The sequence below is a fragment of the Humulus lupulus genome, chromosome 6 (assembly GCF_963169125.1).
Source record: "Humulus lupulus chromosome 6, drHumLupu1.1, whole genome shotgun sequence".
Classification (NCBI taxonomy): domain Eukaryota; kingdom Viridiplantae; phylum Streptophyta; class Magnoliopsida; order Rosales; family Cannabaceae; genus Humulus; species Humulus lupulus.
In genome coordinates this window covers 152,736,987-152,755,587 of record NC_084798.1, presented here as the reverse complement: position 1 = coordinate 152,755,587, position 18,601 = coordinate 152,736,987, and the positions used below count along the sequence as shown (strand labels likewise).

Genomic DNA, 18,601 nt, shown 5'->3' with positions numbered 1-18,601 from the left:
GTATTTTAGCTATGGTTGTTCAAACACACCACCAATTTGCTCTACTAAAATCACCATAATCGCTGGAAGGGTTATTTTAGTAAATTACCGCGGTTCGGTGGTTTAAAATGTTGCCTCCATCAATAAGTGGCCACGTTCATCAACCTTTGACTTTATATTTTAAATGGCTATCTGACATTTTCAAGTCATATTCATTCTTCTAACCCAAAAATAAAATAAAATAAGTGTCATATTCATTCATTAATTTTAATATATTGAGAACGTTGTATTCCCAAATTTAAATTCAATTTTGTGGCTCCAACAATTATTATTAAAAAAAAATATGAGCCAAGTACTTCCTGCAAATTTTGTTTCCAATCATTTTCAACGTATATTCTTCAAACTCAATAAATACCCCTAATTTGGGTTATTTACACAGTTGCCATTAAAGGATAAAGCCTAAAGTTGAAAGTAGTGCCCCTTCTTTTTCAGTTGTAATTATTGTGTTAAATATGGGCCCATTTGAGCATCAGGGCTAATCTAGTAATCTCAAAAAAACTCAATTATTTCATTAATTTATTTTAATACTTTTTTATTCAATTTTTCATATCAATTTCCAATTTTTCCCTATTACATCTTTATATCGTTCTAAAAAATAATATATAATTTTATTTTATATTTAGTTTTACATTTATATATATATATATTTGTCTTAAGATTTAAAATATGTATATTACTTTTATATATTTTAGAATATGTAGGAGAAAAAAATAGAAAAGAATGTTTATAGATTTTGTAAATTTAATTAAATTTATAATAAAAAATATAGCATCTTCATAAATTTTTAGTGAGAAAATATAATACCCCTTAATGCCATACTAAAAAGTATGTATATGTTAGAGACATTTAATTGTCTTATTGATGCAAAATAAGACTATAAATAATTAATTGGGAAATCTACAAAAATGCATTAAAAATTAAAAAAAATATGAAAAATACGGTATATTACAAAAATACATAATTTTTGGAGAAAAACACGGAGTAATAAAAGTGTAAATACGGAGTGACTTTTAAATCGTAAATAAAAGTGGTAAAATACAATTTTTTGGTGATCAACGTTTACAAATTTGTAAATATCTGTTACATGTTTATAAATAATATTTACAAAAATCAGTTTTAAAATTGTATTTTTTGTACATAAAACTTACGAACAAATTCGTAACTAATTTTTTATTTTTGTGACAATAGTTTACAAATCTAGTTTCATAACTAGGAAAGATATTTTTATAACTAACATTTACAAAAATAATTTATAGTTAAGAAATCCTAACCAAAATTTATATAAAAATATTATACTTTTCCATATGTTACAATATTGTACCAAAAAATTACAGAAACTATCAAATTTATATTATACAACTTAAAGATATAGCTTTAAGATATTCATTATTTATAAAATACTGTATTATATATATTTATATAAAATGCAGTTACAGAGTAGTGAATTACAATAATTTTATAAGCAAGTTTTATATTTTTGTAACAACAGTTTGCAAAACTAATTTCACAATCAAGAAGTTTATTTTTGTAACTAACATTTACATAAATATTTATAAATTTATTTAATATGATTATTACAAAAATTTACAAAATTAATTTTTAACTTTAAAATATATTTTTGCAACAAAGATTGAACTTTGACTTAATTAAGATTTTAGCTTAATATTGAGTGTTGAAATTTGACTAACTATAAATTTTAAAATAATATAATATTTTTTATCACTATCTCTCCTATTACTATTAATATATGTTACAAAAATTTATGAATATATATATAATAAAATTGAAAAATCATTTATATTAATTTAAATAAAAATACGTCGGTAAACAAATTAATTATAAAAAAGTAATATTAATAGAGGGAAAAAAAAGTGAAAAAGACTATATTTAATTAAAATTTTTGTGTATGATACTAACACAATTAAAGTAGAAGAATAGATTTATAGTTAATAGTAGATAAAATATATGCGGTAGTGTAAATTCATCGTATTTTGGTAATTATTTTATATTATTGTATAAATCAAACTTTTTTTTAATTACCATAAATGATGTAATTTTCCCTAACTAATTGAAACCTTAAACTAATGCATGCTTGGTGTAAAAGTTAATTGAGTGTGTGACTTCATACGCTAAAAAAGATAACATGCTTTAAGCTTACTTTGAAGCTGTCCTAGTTTCTTTATAACCAAAATTTTACCATATTAGATGGCTGTCTGCTTAGCTATATACATTGACAAAAATTGACAATGAAATTTAGTTGAAACAACTAATATAAACATGTTCATATATATATATATACATATTTGTTTAGTCTTTAATCATTAATTAATTTACTAGCTTATTTTGAATTAATTATCACCTAGTTATGCATATTTCCCTATTGACTTAATAAGTGTTGAGGATTGCATTACCTCTCTCTATTTGAAGTTAGATTACGCAGCATTAATCATATGAACAACTTTTTTTTTGTCTTAATTAAATGAAATAAATTGCATTTCTGTAGCTAGGGTGGCAAAACGTTACAACACTCAATGCAATTACAAATAAATTAAAAAAAAAATACAACGTAGAAATTAAGGTGAGTTTGTTGGGTTCAAATAAATTCAAACCAATTCAAAACATACAACAAATATTTTGTCCTTTTGTCTCTCCAACATGAAAAATGCAGATGCTGTAATAATACCAATTCATATTTATTGCATTTTCTTTAAAAAGGGTATAAGAGGAATTTCAATAGAAATTCAAATATAGAATACCGAACTTGTAATTTGCTGAAAATATCAGTGCTAATCCGAAAACGCCACTTTTGTCCAATGCACACCTCTCTACTTGTCAGGTTCAAACCAAGTGTTCCACTTATGTTAGTCCCAGCTCATGTATGTTTCAAATTTAATTTTTAAATTTATTTTATTTTATTTTTCTCCTCATCAGATCCAAACGGTTCTCTCAAGAAACGAATGTTTAGGCTTGAAAGGACTTATTATTTACATCCTCCATCCACCTAAAAATTTGAAAATCAAGAAAAAAGAAATAAAAGCTTGAAGCAACAACAAATCTCAATTCTCAATCCAAAAACGGAAAGAAAGTATTACAAAAAAAAAAAGAGGAAGTTTCTCCTCGTTTCTCATCGTGAAAAGATTAGAATCCTGTTTTTCTCTCCTCGTCTTCTATTCTATTCTCTCTGTTTTTCGAATTGGTTTTTTTCTCAACAGCCTTTCAGTTCGAGCCAGCAGCCTCCTCGTAACTTACGCTTTTCGTTGTCCTCGGTTTAGCAAATGCAGTTTCGGGGATTCGTTTTCTGAAATTGTTTTGTTGTGCAAAATTAGAAAACGAAAAACGGAAGCGTGTTTTGAGATCTTTTTCCATAGTTATTTCTCTCTTTCTTCTGATGAAAGAATTTGAGGAGTTAGAAGAACGGTGGTTTTCAGGTGCTCTGTTTCGGAGTTAGGGTTTTTAGAATCTTGGTTTTCGGAGTGAGGCTTCTAATTTGAGCTTTGGCTTTTGAATTCTCTCGAAGAATTTTGAGTTTCTAGGCTTAGTAAACATGATGTTATCGGCGTCGCCGTCGATGATAGTTCGGAGCTCGTTGGAGGAAATGTTGGATTCGCTCCGGCGTAAGGATGAAGACGAGAAGCCAAAAGACTTGCCGCCCGCATTGCCGGCTCGTCCAACTTCGAGGGGCCGGCTTCCGCCGGCGAGGCGGTCCTTGCCTAATAACTTTAAGGTAAAGGTTGGTGGTTGTGGCGATGTCGATACCGAGTCGCGGGAGTGTTTTCCGAGTGGAATTGAAGAAACTAAGAGGAAAGAGAATGATTGGGGTGCCAAGAGAAATGGTTTTGTGAGCAAGAAGATGAAGAAATACCGAAATGTTGAGTCGCCGTACGCCGCGGGACTGGACCAGGGTAAAACTGAGCTGACGGGGTTCTCCAATCAGCCTTCGGCCTCACCGATGAAGATTCGGGGAACGGATTGGGATGACAATATTGGCTACTTCATGAAAAAGGTAAATTTTTTTACCAGTGTTATAGTTAGTTGACTGTGATCTCAGATGTGTTCTTAATTAGGTGAAAATTTTCTTTGTGCTTAAATGGGTTTCATGGTAATCTTTGGTTAAAGACATTAATGCCTTAGTTTTGACCTTGGAGCCATCGAGAGTGTCCTCAAAGACGACGTGTAATGTTGTCATGTGGGCCTTTAGTGTGAGGGTGTTTGAATTTTAGCTATGTCGTGTGTTTTATGATAATGCCCTGTAATCTTAATGATGTTAGATTTCATAAATTCTTAGCTGTTAGGGCTAGCTTCAATTGGATTTGTTTATGCAGGGCGTTTGTGCGTTTGTGTTCCTACAAATAGTATATACCCATTTGCATACATAGCCCAGCACTTCTAAAAGGTTGATCGTCTGGATGTTTGGAAATTTGTAACTTGAACGAGTGCATTTTCATGTTTTTTTTAGGAAGTGTATAAACTTATGACATCGACTCTGTTTGTTTCAGAAACTTCGTGTTTGGTGTCGATTTCCAAATGGGCAGTGGGAGTCTGGAACAATACAATCAACCTCTGGAGAGGATGCAACTGTTTCTTTGTCCAATGGAAATGTATGTTAATGCACTGTTGTAGAGATATTTGAAAGGGTAAATACTCATTTGGTAATTGTGTTTTATCAAAATACATAATAATGCTCACCTGGTACCTGTAATATGAAAATTGGTACCTGTAATATGAAAATAGTATATATTTAGTAGCTTGAATCAAATTTGAACAATAAATTTTTATCAATATTACATTGCATTGTAATTAAGCAATTAAATTTGAATTTGAAACTCAAAACAGTTTGATCATATTATAATATTTTATTGTTTAAATTTGAGTACATGATACCAAATATGTACGATTTCAAATTATAGGCTATCAAATGAGCATTATTGAAAATATAGAGTTTTGTATTTCGATAAAACACATGACAATAAATGGTTATATACCCATGTTTGAATGATTAAAATCTTTTGCTGCAGAGTTTGGGTACTTTAATTTTGTTGTATAAACCTTATACTTTTACCGTAGGTTATGAAAGTCACCACATCAGAGATATTACCTGCCAACCCAGATATACTTGAAGGAGTGGATGATCTTGTACAGCTTAGTTATTTGAATGAACCATCTACTGTTTACAATATCCAGCGTAGATATTCTAAGGATATGATATACGTAAGTATGATGTTCTTCTATGTTCATTTAGAAGTTATATTCATCTATTGATTTTGCTCTTATTGAAGTTCTTTTTGTTTTTCTTCTAAAGAGTAAAGCTGGACCAGTTCTGATTGCTGTCAATCCCTTCAAAGATGTTCAAATTTATGGAGATGATTTGATCACAGCTTATAGGCAGAAAAAGTTAGACAGTCCTCATGTTTATGCTACTGTAGACACTGCTTACAATGAGATGATGAGAGGTGCATTTTTTTCAGAACTTTTTTGTTTGTTGGGAGAACTAAATTATCTCATGGCAATGAGTAACATGTTTCTGAAGCTCTGTTTTTTTTCTTTCTCTGGCGTTATTTAATTATGCAGATGAAGTAAACCAATCCATAATCATAAGGTTAGAGTATGATCTGTTTTTTTTATATTAGGATCTGCCTTAAATGTTATCTTCGTTGTTTTTCTTCTACACCTTTCAGCTTTCTTCAGTTCTCAATTCATTTTATATAAGATCATCTTAACATTTTTTTGTTTTTTGCAGTGGGGAAAGTGGAGCTGGGAAAACTGAGACATCGAAAATTGCAATGCAATACTTGGCAGCTCTTAGTGGTGATAGTTCTGGTATTGAGCATAGAATTCTTGAAGCCAATTATATACTAGAAGCATTTGGGAATGCAAAAACATATAGAAATCACAATGCTAGCCGATTTGTGAGTTTCATTCTCTCTCTCTTTCTATTATTTAAATAAAATTTTGATATTATTCTTAAGATTTTGAATAGTATTCTCCTGTTTTCCACTTCGTAAAAGACATCTAAACACTACACAATTTTTGTAAGCATTATTTTTAAATTGCTGCAGGGAAAGTTGATTGAAATTCATTTTGGTACACTTGGGAAAATATGTGGTGCCAACATCCAAGCGTGTAAGCATTTTTCAAGTCTCATTGTTTTCGATAACATAGCATTTTTTTTTTCCATTTATAATACTGACTTGATCTTCACAATTTCACGTGCATGTCAAATTCCCTACATTTAATCGCGGATAGTTTTTTTAGAGAAGGTAATTTGTTATTTCATGTGAACTTCACTGATGATTTAAAATTATACTCGTGGACCCCGTTTATAATATATATTTTTTTGGGTGCGGGAGCAGTCAAGAGTGGTTCAGCTCGTCAATGGTGAAAGGTCATTCCATATATTTTACCAACTTTGTGCTGGCGCACCAACAAATCTTAAAGGTAGTAATTTGTTTACACTATAAACTTTGGAAATTCAGTGAAACAGAGTAAACCTGAGTCTACAAGTTTGAAAGGGCCCGTATAAGTTTGTAATAATATAAATTGTTTAAGTGGTTAGCAGTATCTGCATTAATTTTTCCATTTAACTGGTAGATATTGTTTTCTATTATTTCTAATTTAGTGGAATCCTCTTGCCTTTCTTTCTTTTTTTTTTTTTTTTAAAAAAAGATTATTTTTCTTTGCAGAGAGACTGAACCTTAGAATGGCTAGTGAGTACAAATACCTTAATCAAAGTGATTGCTTGACCATTGATAGTATCAATGAAGCTGAGAAATTTCATACTGTTATGGTGAGAAGGAAATTCTTGTTTATATCCCCATTCATGTGGTCATCTTACCTTCTTTTGCTGCCAATATCATAAAAATTGATCCTTTTTTTTGTGGTATCTTTTCTCTTACCAGAAAGCACTAAACATTGTTCAAATTTGCGAAGAAGATCAAGAACGCATATTTGCAATGCTTGCGGCTGTATTATGGCTGGGAAACATATCCTTCCAAGTGATTGACAATGGGAACCAACTGGAGGTCTTGTCTGATGAAGGTAACTCATATTTCCTTGTGTTTCTTATCTTTTATGTGTATAATCAAGACCACACCTATGTTTGCACATATAGTTTTCAACAATCATCATGCTTACAACTTAGAAGGTGAAAACACCATTTATGAAATGATTATATGCACAAAATTTTAGTTGTTGGATTTAAAGCCAAGTGATTCAAGATATAGATACTCTTAAATTTGTTTCTTTTCATCATTATAGAAAACACTATTTACATGAATGTGGTTGAATTGTTATTCCATTGCATCACTGTTTTAAATAACCACGTGATGCCTTTGTTTCTATGTGCTGGCGGGTTACATATATTTCCTTTCAACTCTAGGGAATGAGGAAATGAAAAGTTGTCTGCGTTGGAGTAACCTATGTTATTTCTCTCTTTTTCAGCTCTAATTAATGCTGCCAATCTGATGGGATGCAGTACCCAGGAGTTGAAATTATCATTATCCACCCATGAAACTGAAGCTGGCAATGATAGTGTTGCCAACAGATTGACATTGCAGCAGGTCTACTTGCTATTATATATATCTCTGTTTAAACAGAATGCAATCCCTCAGCTGAATATGTACTTACTTTTTTTTTCTTATTATCCAGGCAATTGACAGAAGAGACGTTTTGGCAACATTCATCTATACATCTTTGTTTGAATGGCTTGTAGAACAGATTAACAAGTCACTTCAAGCGGGCAAACGACAAATTGGGAAATCAATTAGCATCCTTGACATATATGGGTTTGAGTCTTCTCAGGTATAATTTTTTTACTCTTTCTTTTGTTGACGTTTTTTGATAAAATTAGTTATATGTTTTGTGATCATATAAAATCTTTGTTCTTTTCTTCAGAAAAATAGCTTTGAACAAATGTGTATTAATTATGCAAATGAGAGGCTGCAACAACATTTCAACCGGCATTTACTTAAACTCGAACAGGAGGTGAGCATAACCGAATATTTGGCTTCAAGAAAGCTTTGGATTTGATGCTTAGGAGCTTCTTCATTATACTGATACTTGCCATAGGAAACTATTTTTTAAATGGTCTCCACACAGGTGTGGTTTCTTGATTTTAATCGAACCCATCTCACTTGACACGGAACTGGGTTTCTCTTAAATTTCAAGTTTCATCGCTGGATTTACAATTGGTTTTGCGAAACTTTAGTGATCATAATCATCCTAACATGTTAAGACTAATTTTTGTGCATGATAATTATATAATGTTTTTTATTTTTACTTTAGGATTATGAGTTGGATGGTATTGATTGGAAGAAAGTAGATTTTGAAGACAATGAAGAGTGCTTAGATCTCTTTGAGAAGGTATTTCTATGATCAAAGCCTTCTTTAGCTGTGTATTTAGCTGTCGTAATTGTTTTTCTTATGTAGCTAAAGCAGTCAAATATTTGTTGTGTTTTGGATGTGCAGAAACCTTCAGGGCTAATATCTCTGTTGGATGAGGAATCAAACTTACCGAAGGCCAGTGATTTGACCTTTGCCAACAAGCTCAAGCAACATTTGAATTCAAATTCTTGCTTTAAAGGGGAAAGAGGCAGGGCATTTAGTGTTTGTCACAATGCTGGAGAGGTTGGGTTTTTATATTTTGAAGGAGTTTCAGAGACTTTTCATTATATTCTAGAATAGATGATATGAATAAATGCTCAATATTTCCTACAATGCTATGCTTTGTAAGGAAGATTGTGAAATTTCATGGTTGAATTTCAATTTTCAAAATATTATTAACTTTTTCACTAATATTTGACATTTTCATTAGGTTTTGTATGATACAAATGGCTTTCTGGAAAAGAACAAAGATCGATTGCATTCCTATTTTTTCCATCTCCTATCATCATGTCATAATGAGCTTCTGCAGTTGTTTACCTCCAAAATGCAAATTCAATCTGCTCCAACTACAGTATGCCAGATCAGTTCATCAAACTGCCGAATGCCGAGTGTTGGTACAAAGTTTAAGGTACATATGCCTCCCAAAGATTACATGGTTTAGCTTGAGTTTGAGTTTGCAAAGCTAGTTCAAGACTTCTGGATATATATATATATATAAAGCTATTTGTTATATACTTTCACCGACGTTTATAAAGTACATCAAAAGAAACCCAAGAGGGTAGTTTGAACGATCAAGCTCGCATAATAAACTGTTCAAGTCCTTCTCATAGCACTTGCTAGTTTCGTGCTCCCCAAATATTGTAGGGTTAGGTGAGGGATCCCAGTTTTGAATTTGGGCCCTCTATTAGAGTTTAAGCATTTTTTGGCTATTAAAAAATAAAGGAATCAAAGTTAACTTGAGATGTTACCCTGTTGGTCTATCATCCTCTGTGTGTTTCTTCTATCTTTCTAATAATATAATTTTTGTTTCTTGTATAAAAAATATGCATTATAGGGATGTGACTTGCATTTCAATTTCAGGTATTGTGGTTCAAAATATTTGGAATTGACATTATGTTGTAATGAGAATAACAAGAAACACAGCTGATATTTAGGAGTAATGTCAATGGAAGATTGAGTGATTAATGGTTCTTTGAAACACGGGTGACAATTTTTCATTTATTATTATTAAAGTTCACATCAATGGAGGATTTTCGGTTGATGATCCTCTGAGACAGGGATGATATAGTTTTCTCTCTCTCTCTCTCTCTCCTGTTAAAAAGTATTTAATGAACTCTTGCATACTTGTAGATTCAAATGTTCAAACTAATGCACCAGTTGGAGAGCACCAAACCTCATTTTATTTGCTGCATAAAGCCAAATCATAAGCAGCTTCCCAGCCTATATCAGTTGGACCTTGTATTACAACAGCTTAGGTGTTGTAAAGTTTTGGAGGTTCTTAAAATATCAAGATCTGGATATCCATCTAGGATGCAACTTCATGAGTTTGCAGGAAGGTGAGTTGATGGTAGACCTCGTGTAATTAGGATTTTGTTTTTGGATAGTAAACATACATTTTTATCGAGACAATATATTAGATATCTGTTGCTGATCATCAATTTGGAATCCTTGGACCTTATTTCTTTATGTTTTAGGTACGGGGTCCTACTTCCAAAGACCATTGCAGCTTGGGATCCTTTAAGTATATCTATTGCAGTTCTGCAACAATTTGGTATCCTTCCAGAGATGTACCAAATTGGTTATACCAAAGTGTTTCTTCGAACAGGGCAGGTAAGATTTTGTCGTTTTTCTTTTGAGCTAGCCCTTGTAGTTTAATGAAAGCGGTGTTATTGACAACTGCCTCTGGAGTGTTTGTGCTTTTTTTAATCTTAAACATTTTAAGGGAACTGTGAAGAAAGTTTATAATGGATATTTCAATTTTATGTTCAGTGAAATTCCTAATTCTGTTGTGCTTGTTTCTTCAGATTGAAAAATTGGAGCATAGGAGACAACAAGTTCTACAAGGTATAGTTGGTGTACAGAAATATTTTCGTGGTCGCAAGGCTCGTCATTATTTCTATGAGCTTAAGAAGCGAGTAACCCCATTACATTCATGTACGTACTCATCTTTATTGGTTATTTTCATTTGAGGACACTTCAGTGCCTTTATATTCTTTTTGTGTCATGTAGTGCACACTCATGTGCCACACTATCATATATAAATTTTGAAATCAAAGAATGAAGTCCTGTTAGTTTATTTCAAACTTTCAGTTCAGGACATTGTAAAAGGACAGTTACTTGACACACTCGATATAGTGGCTCAAACTCCATTTTTTTGGGGTCATAAGAACATGTTTAGTCCTTAAAATGATATTTCGTTTGCTATTTTACAATTTTATTTATTTATTAGTTTTGATTTTATGATGCAGATGCTCCTAGTGAAATTTCCAGAGGGAAAAATAATATTATGGTCAAGTGGCGCACAGCTAGTGCTCCTAAAACACTAGATGAGCTGCAGGCAGTTATATACTTACAGTCTGGTACAAATGATTTTGCATTGTTTTTTCTTCATGTTTTAGTGGTGTAGTTTCATAATATTATTATCACATTGTTATTTATATTTTTCTGCAGTAATTCGTGGTTCACTGGTTCGAAAGCAATTTATAGGGACACCTGAGTTGAAGAAGTTAAAACCTGAGAGTGTGAGATATAGAAAGAACCATGGCAGGAAGATATCTGAAGCAAAGGTATATAATTACTATGCACGAACCTGCCCACAAGAACATAATAATCTTCTCAAAATTCGGTCACCATTTGATGATTTGTTTTTCATAATTATTAATTGTTTCAATATGAATGCTTCACGTGTTTTTGTGTATAATCTGTGCCGTAATTGTTTTTCATTTATCAGTTATGTTGGCATTGGGAAGCTGGGACACCTTATAATTGAGAAACTACAGTTTATATTTGTGTGATTGTCTTTCTATGTAAATTTTGCATTTTGGAGAAATTTAAAAACGGAAGATTTGTGTTCTCTTTGAGATCTATGATTTCAAGAGTTTTCAGCAAGTATGGAGTAATTATAGGGTTCTTGTCTTATTCTTTTTATCTATTTGCTTGGGCAGGTGTTTGCTGAGCAGCAGGACGTGCAACATGAGAAGTTACATTCTGTGCCTTCGACTGTGAAAGAGCTTCAACAGAGAGTTTTCAAGGCAGAAGAAACTCTGGAGCAAAAGGAAGAGGAAAATGCAGCATTGCGTGAGCAATTACGACAGTTTGAGACTAGATGGTCAGACTATGAGGCAAAAATGAAATCCATGGAGGAGATGTGGCAAAAGCAGATGGCTTCTTTGCAAGTGAGTTTCATGTGCATGCTTGGCATCAGTTATAAACAATGTGCTTATCTAGCATTAGTTAATTAAGAACAAAAATAGAAGTTTGAAATAGTCAGAAAATTAAAAAACATTTCAATTTTGAATGACTAAAAATGAAACTCTGATTTTATTACAGATGAGTTTGGCTGCAGCCAGAAAGAGCCTTGTTGTTGATACTGCAGTAGGTCAACCAGGAAGACTTGATGCGGCTTTCTCTCCTCGTTATTATGATTCGGAGGATGCTACGTCCATGGGATCTCGAACTCCTGGTGCAAGCACACCTCTCAAATTTTCTAGTAGTGTTCATGATGTGGGATCAGAACGAGATGCAAACGGTACTTTAAATGAAGTCAGCAATCTTGTAAGGGAGTTCGAGCAACAGAAACAGACTTTTGATGAGGAGGCCAAAGCTATAGTTGGGATCAAAACAGGGCAGTCCGCTTCAAATATAAATTCCGATGATGATTTAAGGAAACTTAAACTGCGGTTTGAGATGTGGAAGAAAGAGTACAAGTTAAGATTGAGGGAAACAAAAGTAAAGCTTCATAAACTTGGACATTCAGAAGCAGAGAGAAGTCGTCGGAGATGGTGGGGAAGAATAAGCACAAAAGCCTCCTAGGACTCGGGATCTTGGTGAAGATGGGAAAATATATGGAGATTCCTACAACAAGAGAGAAATGGAAGAGAGAAAGCTTTTGTGAGTTTCCCTTCTGAGGAGCTGCTTCGCTGCATATTTATGGAGCTATCTAGGTTGGAGTAGAAATGGAAGAGAGAAATTATAGATCAACCTTTTTTCGGGAACTCAAGTAGAAGTATTGGCAAGTTTGTGCATAGCAAGCCAGATAGTCAGTAACCCCATTAGTTAATTTGTGTATACCCTCTGTTGTCAGTGTAGATACCATTTAGAGCTCAGAACTGGATATAGAGGAGAAAAGTGTTCATAATTCCCTTCATTATGTAGTTCGTGTTGTGACATTTTTACCCATGAGAAAATGTTACTATTGTTCATAATGCCCTTCATTATGTAGTTTGTGTTGTGACATTTTTAGCCATAAGAAAATGTTACTATTTCATGCCATTTCTCATTCTCTTTGAGCCCCTACTCTGCTCCAACAGTGGAATTCTAAAGCTATCTCATCCATTTTTCTTTTTCATTATATATTTTTCTCACGGTCTAAGCTCAATAAATAATATTTTGTCAAAAAAAAAAAGCTCAATAAATAATAAATGGTCGGTTTATTATTTACAAAAATACAGCTAAGTATTTAACAAATATTGTTTTTTTGGTTATAGAACTATAATTTTGCAACTAAAATAGTTACAAAAAATGAGCTACACAAACTTAAAAAGTTATATTGGTGTCAAGCTTTGTCTGAGGAGTATGGAACATGGGAAATGTTCCTTCTGATGACATTTCTAATCAAGTTGGTTACAAATGGATTTATCATATAAAAGCATGTTAAGATAGGGAAACTCCATGAATTGACCCTATTTAATAATCTAATACTAACTCTAACCTCACTTTAATGTTTCTCATGTTTTTAACCTTATACACATGTGAAAGGACCAAGTTACCATTATTAACATTAGGGCTTCTTCCTCCCTTTTCCCTTCCCATTTCGTTTTTAGTTACCTTATTTCTCTTCCTTCTCTCTAGAGAACAAACACTCTTCCTTCTCTCTCTCTCAAATCATTATCAAGGAGAGATCATCACCATTTTTCTTCTCACAAAGCTTTAGAAAGTGATGTTATCTATCACAATTTTTTTTCCTTCTCACCCAAGCTGAAGAAGATTGAAGATTAAAGAAAAATCATCTCCCAAACTTGAAGAAGTTTGAACATTTGATTTGATAATGAGTAAGTGTTTTTTTTTATTTATAGGTTATGGATGTCTTGTGTAATAGTTTAAATATATTTTTCAAACTACTCTACACTAAAAAATCTGTGAAAAGAAATAATTTTATGATGAGATGACGAATTTTCGATTGATTTTCGCGATTTAGGTCACTGCGTTCACACATTGTTCCAACATAGTTCACACATTGTTCAAACGAGTTCACACATTATTCACACCTGGTTCATACATGATTCATACTTGGTTCACACTTGGTTCACGCGTACTTCATACATGATTCACACTTGGTTCACACATAATTCACATATGGTTTACATATTGTTCACACATGGTTCACACACGATTTACACTTGGTTCACACACAGTTCAATGATTTCCACGATTTAGGTCACTGCGTTCACACATTATTCACACTTGGTTTGCACATACTTCACACATGATTCACACATGATTCACATATGGTTTACACATTGTTCACACATACATGCTTCACACTTGGTTCACACACGGTTCACACATGTTTCATACTTGGTTCACACATGCTTCACACATGCTTGCTTCACACGTTTATTTCTTATTTCTTTTGGCTAGTTTTACCTAATAACCTTTGGGTTCCGAACCTTTTGTCATATGTTATACAAGTCAAACACATATAAATATTGTGGTGTTATATAATGAATCGTGGGAACAAGTTTTGAACGAAGGTTGGTCATTTAGTGTGAAACAAAGCAAGGGTATGAAGGTGCCAAAGACTATCACTTACAATAGTCTTGTTGATCAATTGTATACTTTAATCAGAGCTGACAAGTCTCGTATTGATCTTGACTTAAATGTAATCTATCATTTTGGAAGTAAAGGTATCCCTCCATCTTTGATTAGTAATGATGATGATGTTGCTTTTTTTCTTGATGAGATAGGAACATCTATCAATCATCGGACACCCCTATGTGTGTCTACTATAGATAATAGAAGTAATGATCCTTTGGTTACTAAAACGCGTGAGTTGTATACTATTCCTCCAGTTGAAACCAAAGTGAATGATGATTTTTGCATTGATGGCAATGAAGACAGTTGTGATGATGATAACAGCAATGCATTAAGCTCAGATGATAATGAAAATATTGATAGGCCTACCTGCAGTGATGTACTTGTGAAACATAATTTACAACAGTCAACCTACAATGAAGTATTGAAGCGCCATGATTCCTCAAACAATAGAGGTCGTAAAGTAAGATAGGTTGGTGAAAATAATCTATGGAGTACTTCACTTTTGTTGAATCAAGGGGAAAGAGGCTCTACTTCAGCCTCAACGACTCAATTACTGACATCTTCTTCGAGTATCAATTCGTGGGAAATAAAAGATGGTCAAATATTTGAGAAGAAGCAAGAGTTGAAGATGAAACTCCATCTTTATGCATTAAAGAAAAACTTTGAGTTTAAAGTAAATAAGTCTGCAAAAAATATATGGTGTACAATATGTGTTGATGATAAATGCAAATGGAGGTTGAGGGCTACAAAATTGGTTAATTCCGATATGTTCGAGGTTCATAAATTTTTCGGTGAACACACATGCTCATTGGGTGTTCAACATAAAGATCACCGTCAGGCATCCCCATGGCTTATTGGACATGTCATAAGGAGAAAATTTGAGGGTGATGATGTTAATTACAAGCCAAGGTCAATTGTAAAAGATACGAGTTTATCATATGGAGTTCATATGAGCTATGCTAAAGCTTGGAGGTGTCGAGAGCATGCATTGGCTTACAAAAGAGGTACACCAAAATCATCATTTCAAAAACTTCCCTCATTTCTATACATGATGGAGCAAAAAAATCCTAGAACTGTTACTCATTTGCAGATGGACAATGAAGGTAGGTTCAAATAGTGCTTCATGGCCTTAGGTGTTTCTATAATGGGGTTTAAAACATATATTCGCCCAGTTATATGTGTAGATGGAACCTTCTTGACTACTCGATGTGGAGGTACTTTGTTATGTGCCATGGGTGATACCAAATGACATAGGAAGTATGGTGATAGCTCCTCCTTTAGTGAAGCAGAAGGCTGGTCGCCCAAAGAAGAAATGACGTCTATCAGAGGGTGAGAAGAATAACAAACAATGTAGATGTGGTGTCATGAGCCACAATCGAGTGACGTGCACCACTGTTTGTCCCCCACCGTCTAGACATGCTTAGTTTGTACTTTGATTGTTTTACTTTGTACTCTTTAATTGCGCAATTTGAATTTTTAGATTGGTTCAGTAATACGACTTTTTGTGTTAAGTTTTGTTGTTTCGGACACACCTAATTCATACATGCACGTAAATCACATATAATTCACACATAGTTCACACCTGATTCACACATATTTCACATGTAGTTCACACTTAATTCACACCTAATTCGCACATAACTTAATAAGATAAAAGTGATAGAGATTTATTCCACTATTAAGATGAAATTGACGAAGTCATTCAATTCCATTTAATGAGATGAAGTTGACATAGTTTTCTTCATACATTCAAAAATAAGATACATATATTTAAATAAAATACAACTATGGTTGTAAGTTATGGTAAAACAAATCTACACAAGTCTTTTTTCTAAAGAAATCCATGTTGCTGTCATTTACTCTGGTTAATGATTTTTTTGCTAGCAAGTACTCCAGATGTTTGATGACATATACCCCACAATCGCCACTGCAAAGGAAATAAAGTTTTTTAATTATTGGAAGACCATAGTGATTATTTACAATTTAAATATGGTTAACAGAGTTATACCTAGTTTTGTTCTGAGACACTTTTTCTGTGCCAAGTCTTGTGAACTCAAAATGCACTTTCTCTGCTTGTAGTTGGACATCTTTCCTATGGCTTAATAGCCCAATGGATTGAATTAGATATGGTAGCATTTTTCCCCATTTGCTCATTTTATTCTCAAACTCTATGTTGGAGACCATAGTGATATCAGAGTCATAAGCTTTTATAAGATAGCTTGTCAATGATATCTCTAACAACACCCACTATGTCCCGAAAAAATTAATCGGGGCCAACACATCATCAATGTCTTTCCAACTCCTTTTGAAATTGTTATAATCTCCTACCAAGTAATCAAGCACTTCTTTTGGCCAAATGTAGCTTGATTTGATTTTCCTCTTGTTGAATTGTTCCCAATGTGGTTCGAAGAACTATTGGATTATAGAATCCACGATGGTGAATCTTTCGGAGTAAGTCTTCTTGTAAGTGTAAACTCGTTCTTTCATCAACCCTAAAGTTGCATCAATGTGCTGCATGCCAAATATTATAAGTATATATACATCACATTCAAATTATATATATTTACAAAAAATTATTTCAAAGTCTTACCAGTCCGTCAAGCCATGTACGTGGTGTAAGTAGCTGAATAAACCATTTTGTTGTGCACAAACTAGCCAAGAGAGAAATAGGCTTATCGTTATTTTTTAAACCAATTACCCATTTCTTAAAACGCCTCATTTGCTTTTCGTCATATGGCTGTAGGGGATTAATTTCACAACGATCACTTACAATTGTCTTTGCTTTCTTTTTCTTCCTAGTTGGATCAGTAAACTCAGCACCAAATTTTGTTTTCTTTGGAACCCTCCTTCTCTTGAATTCCACCCCAGCCATATCTTCAGGGAATACCACCTTACATCTAGAGCTATCTTCTCCAACAACGTGCTCCACCATATATGTATGGTGTGGTGAAGCAAGATGCCCATCTGATACTGAATCCTCAGAATCACTACCTTTACGTTGCGAGAGCACCAATTTAATTAGATAATTCAACTTCTCCTCCATTCTTTGTTGGTTACTTTTCAAAGTGTCAATATCAGCTAACAACTTTTCATGGTGAGTGTTAATTAGAGTTGGTATCTCTTTCTGGTCTTGCTTGTGACGATGCCTATCTGCTACATTGGGCTTTGTGGGAGGTTCCTCACATCCTTCCCTTTCAAACTCCAATTCCACATCATTGTCTATAAAGCTAATAACACGACCCATGAGTAGTTCATCTGGTTCTTGAATAATAGATTCATGAAATTCTTTCTCTTCAGGTCTTGGATTGAGCGTGGCCTTCACAAGATCCCACAACAAAATAATAAATTAATAAGGTATAAACATTACTTATAAATCACAAACTCAAATAAAATCTCAACGACTTACACTTTTTTTTCTTAAATACAACTTCAATATCTTTCTCTTTCATCATTTTATGCACTGACCAGCTAAGCATTCTTGGAAAGGCAATGGGTTGTTGATCAGCAAATGCAGCGAAATTTGTGAAAATTTCAAAGGCCCAATATTGTAGAGCAATGGCATAACCATAAATTGTGTACTTAGGTGCTGGTCTTTTTCTCTTTTGCTCAACATTCTTCAAGTATTTATTCCTTAGCCTTTCCATATCTTTTGTCAAGTCAAATAATGTCTTATCGTGCGATAATCTCCCCCAAGGATAGTTGAAGAAGTCATCTTCATTTTCCACAATGGAAAGGACATCAATAAAGCATTTCTTCTTTGGTTCACTAGGTAATAAAAGAGAGTCTACCAAAAAACATAGACCTAATTTCCATACATCTTCTTTCACATCGCACATTTTGAATCCATCTTCCAATTCTTCAGAATACAAACATTCTTTATTGTTCAAGTATGTTTGGAGAAGTCTTTTACACTTGGTCATTTCTTTATACTTTGCCTGATCCGAAGAAATTCCACAATTCAATCCAGTGATCAAACCAAATTCACTAATTCCAAACCTTGTATTATGACCACAAATATTAAAATTCAAGCAGTATTCGTTCTTTCCTCTACCAACAACTCTCTAAAGAAGTAATTGGTGAATAATAACTCCAGAATATTGTAGAGGCGGAGCTAAGAAGAATTGCTTGAACAGTGACTGTTTCGCTC

The 18,601-nt window shown here is 33.2% G+C and overlaps 2 protein-coding genes across 2 annotated transcripts; both read left to right on the top strand.

The window, feature by feature from the left end:
• The first annotated feature begins 2,959 nt into the window (after nt 1–2,959).
• Nucleotides 2,960–12,909, top strand: LOC133782613 (myosin-2). The gene is made up of 24 exons (XM_062221946.1): nt 2,960–4,042; nt 4,536–4,637; nt 5,104–5,247; nt 5,339–5,489; nt 5,608–5,635; nt 5,777–5,945; nt 6,096–6,159; nt 6,283–6,296; nt 6,390–6,474; nt 6,720–6,823; nt 6,936–7,074; nt 7,477–7,595; nt 7,684–7,836; nt 7,930–8,019; nt 8,320–8,397; nt 8,503–8,661; nt 8,849–9,046; nt 9,769–9,974; nt 10,113–10,248; nt 10,443–10,572; nt 10,887–10,997; nt 11,089–11,204; nt 11,583–11,813; nt 11,968–12,909. The coding sequence occupies exons 1-24, from the start codon at nt 3,584–3,586 to the stop codon at nt 12,448–12,450; spliced, it is 3,669 nt and encodes a 1,222-aa protein (XP_062077930.1). The 5' UTR covers nt 2,960–3,583; the 3' UTR covers nt 12,451–12,909.
• Nucleotides 12,910–14,422: 1,513 nt separating this feature from the next.
• On the top strand, nt 14,423–16,358 carry LOC133785564 (uncharacterized). Its single transcript, XM_062224787.1, has 3 exons — nt 14,423–14,906; nt 14,970–15,557; nt 16,339–16,358. The coding sequence occupies exons 1-3, from the start codon at nt 14,423–14,425 to the stop codon at nt 16,356–16,358; spliced, it is 1,092 nt and encodes a 363-aa protein (XP_062080771.1).
• Nucleotides 16,359–18,601: the final 2,243 nt, after the last annotated feature.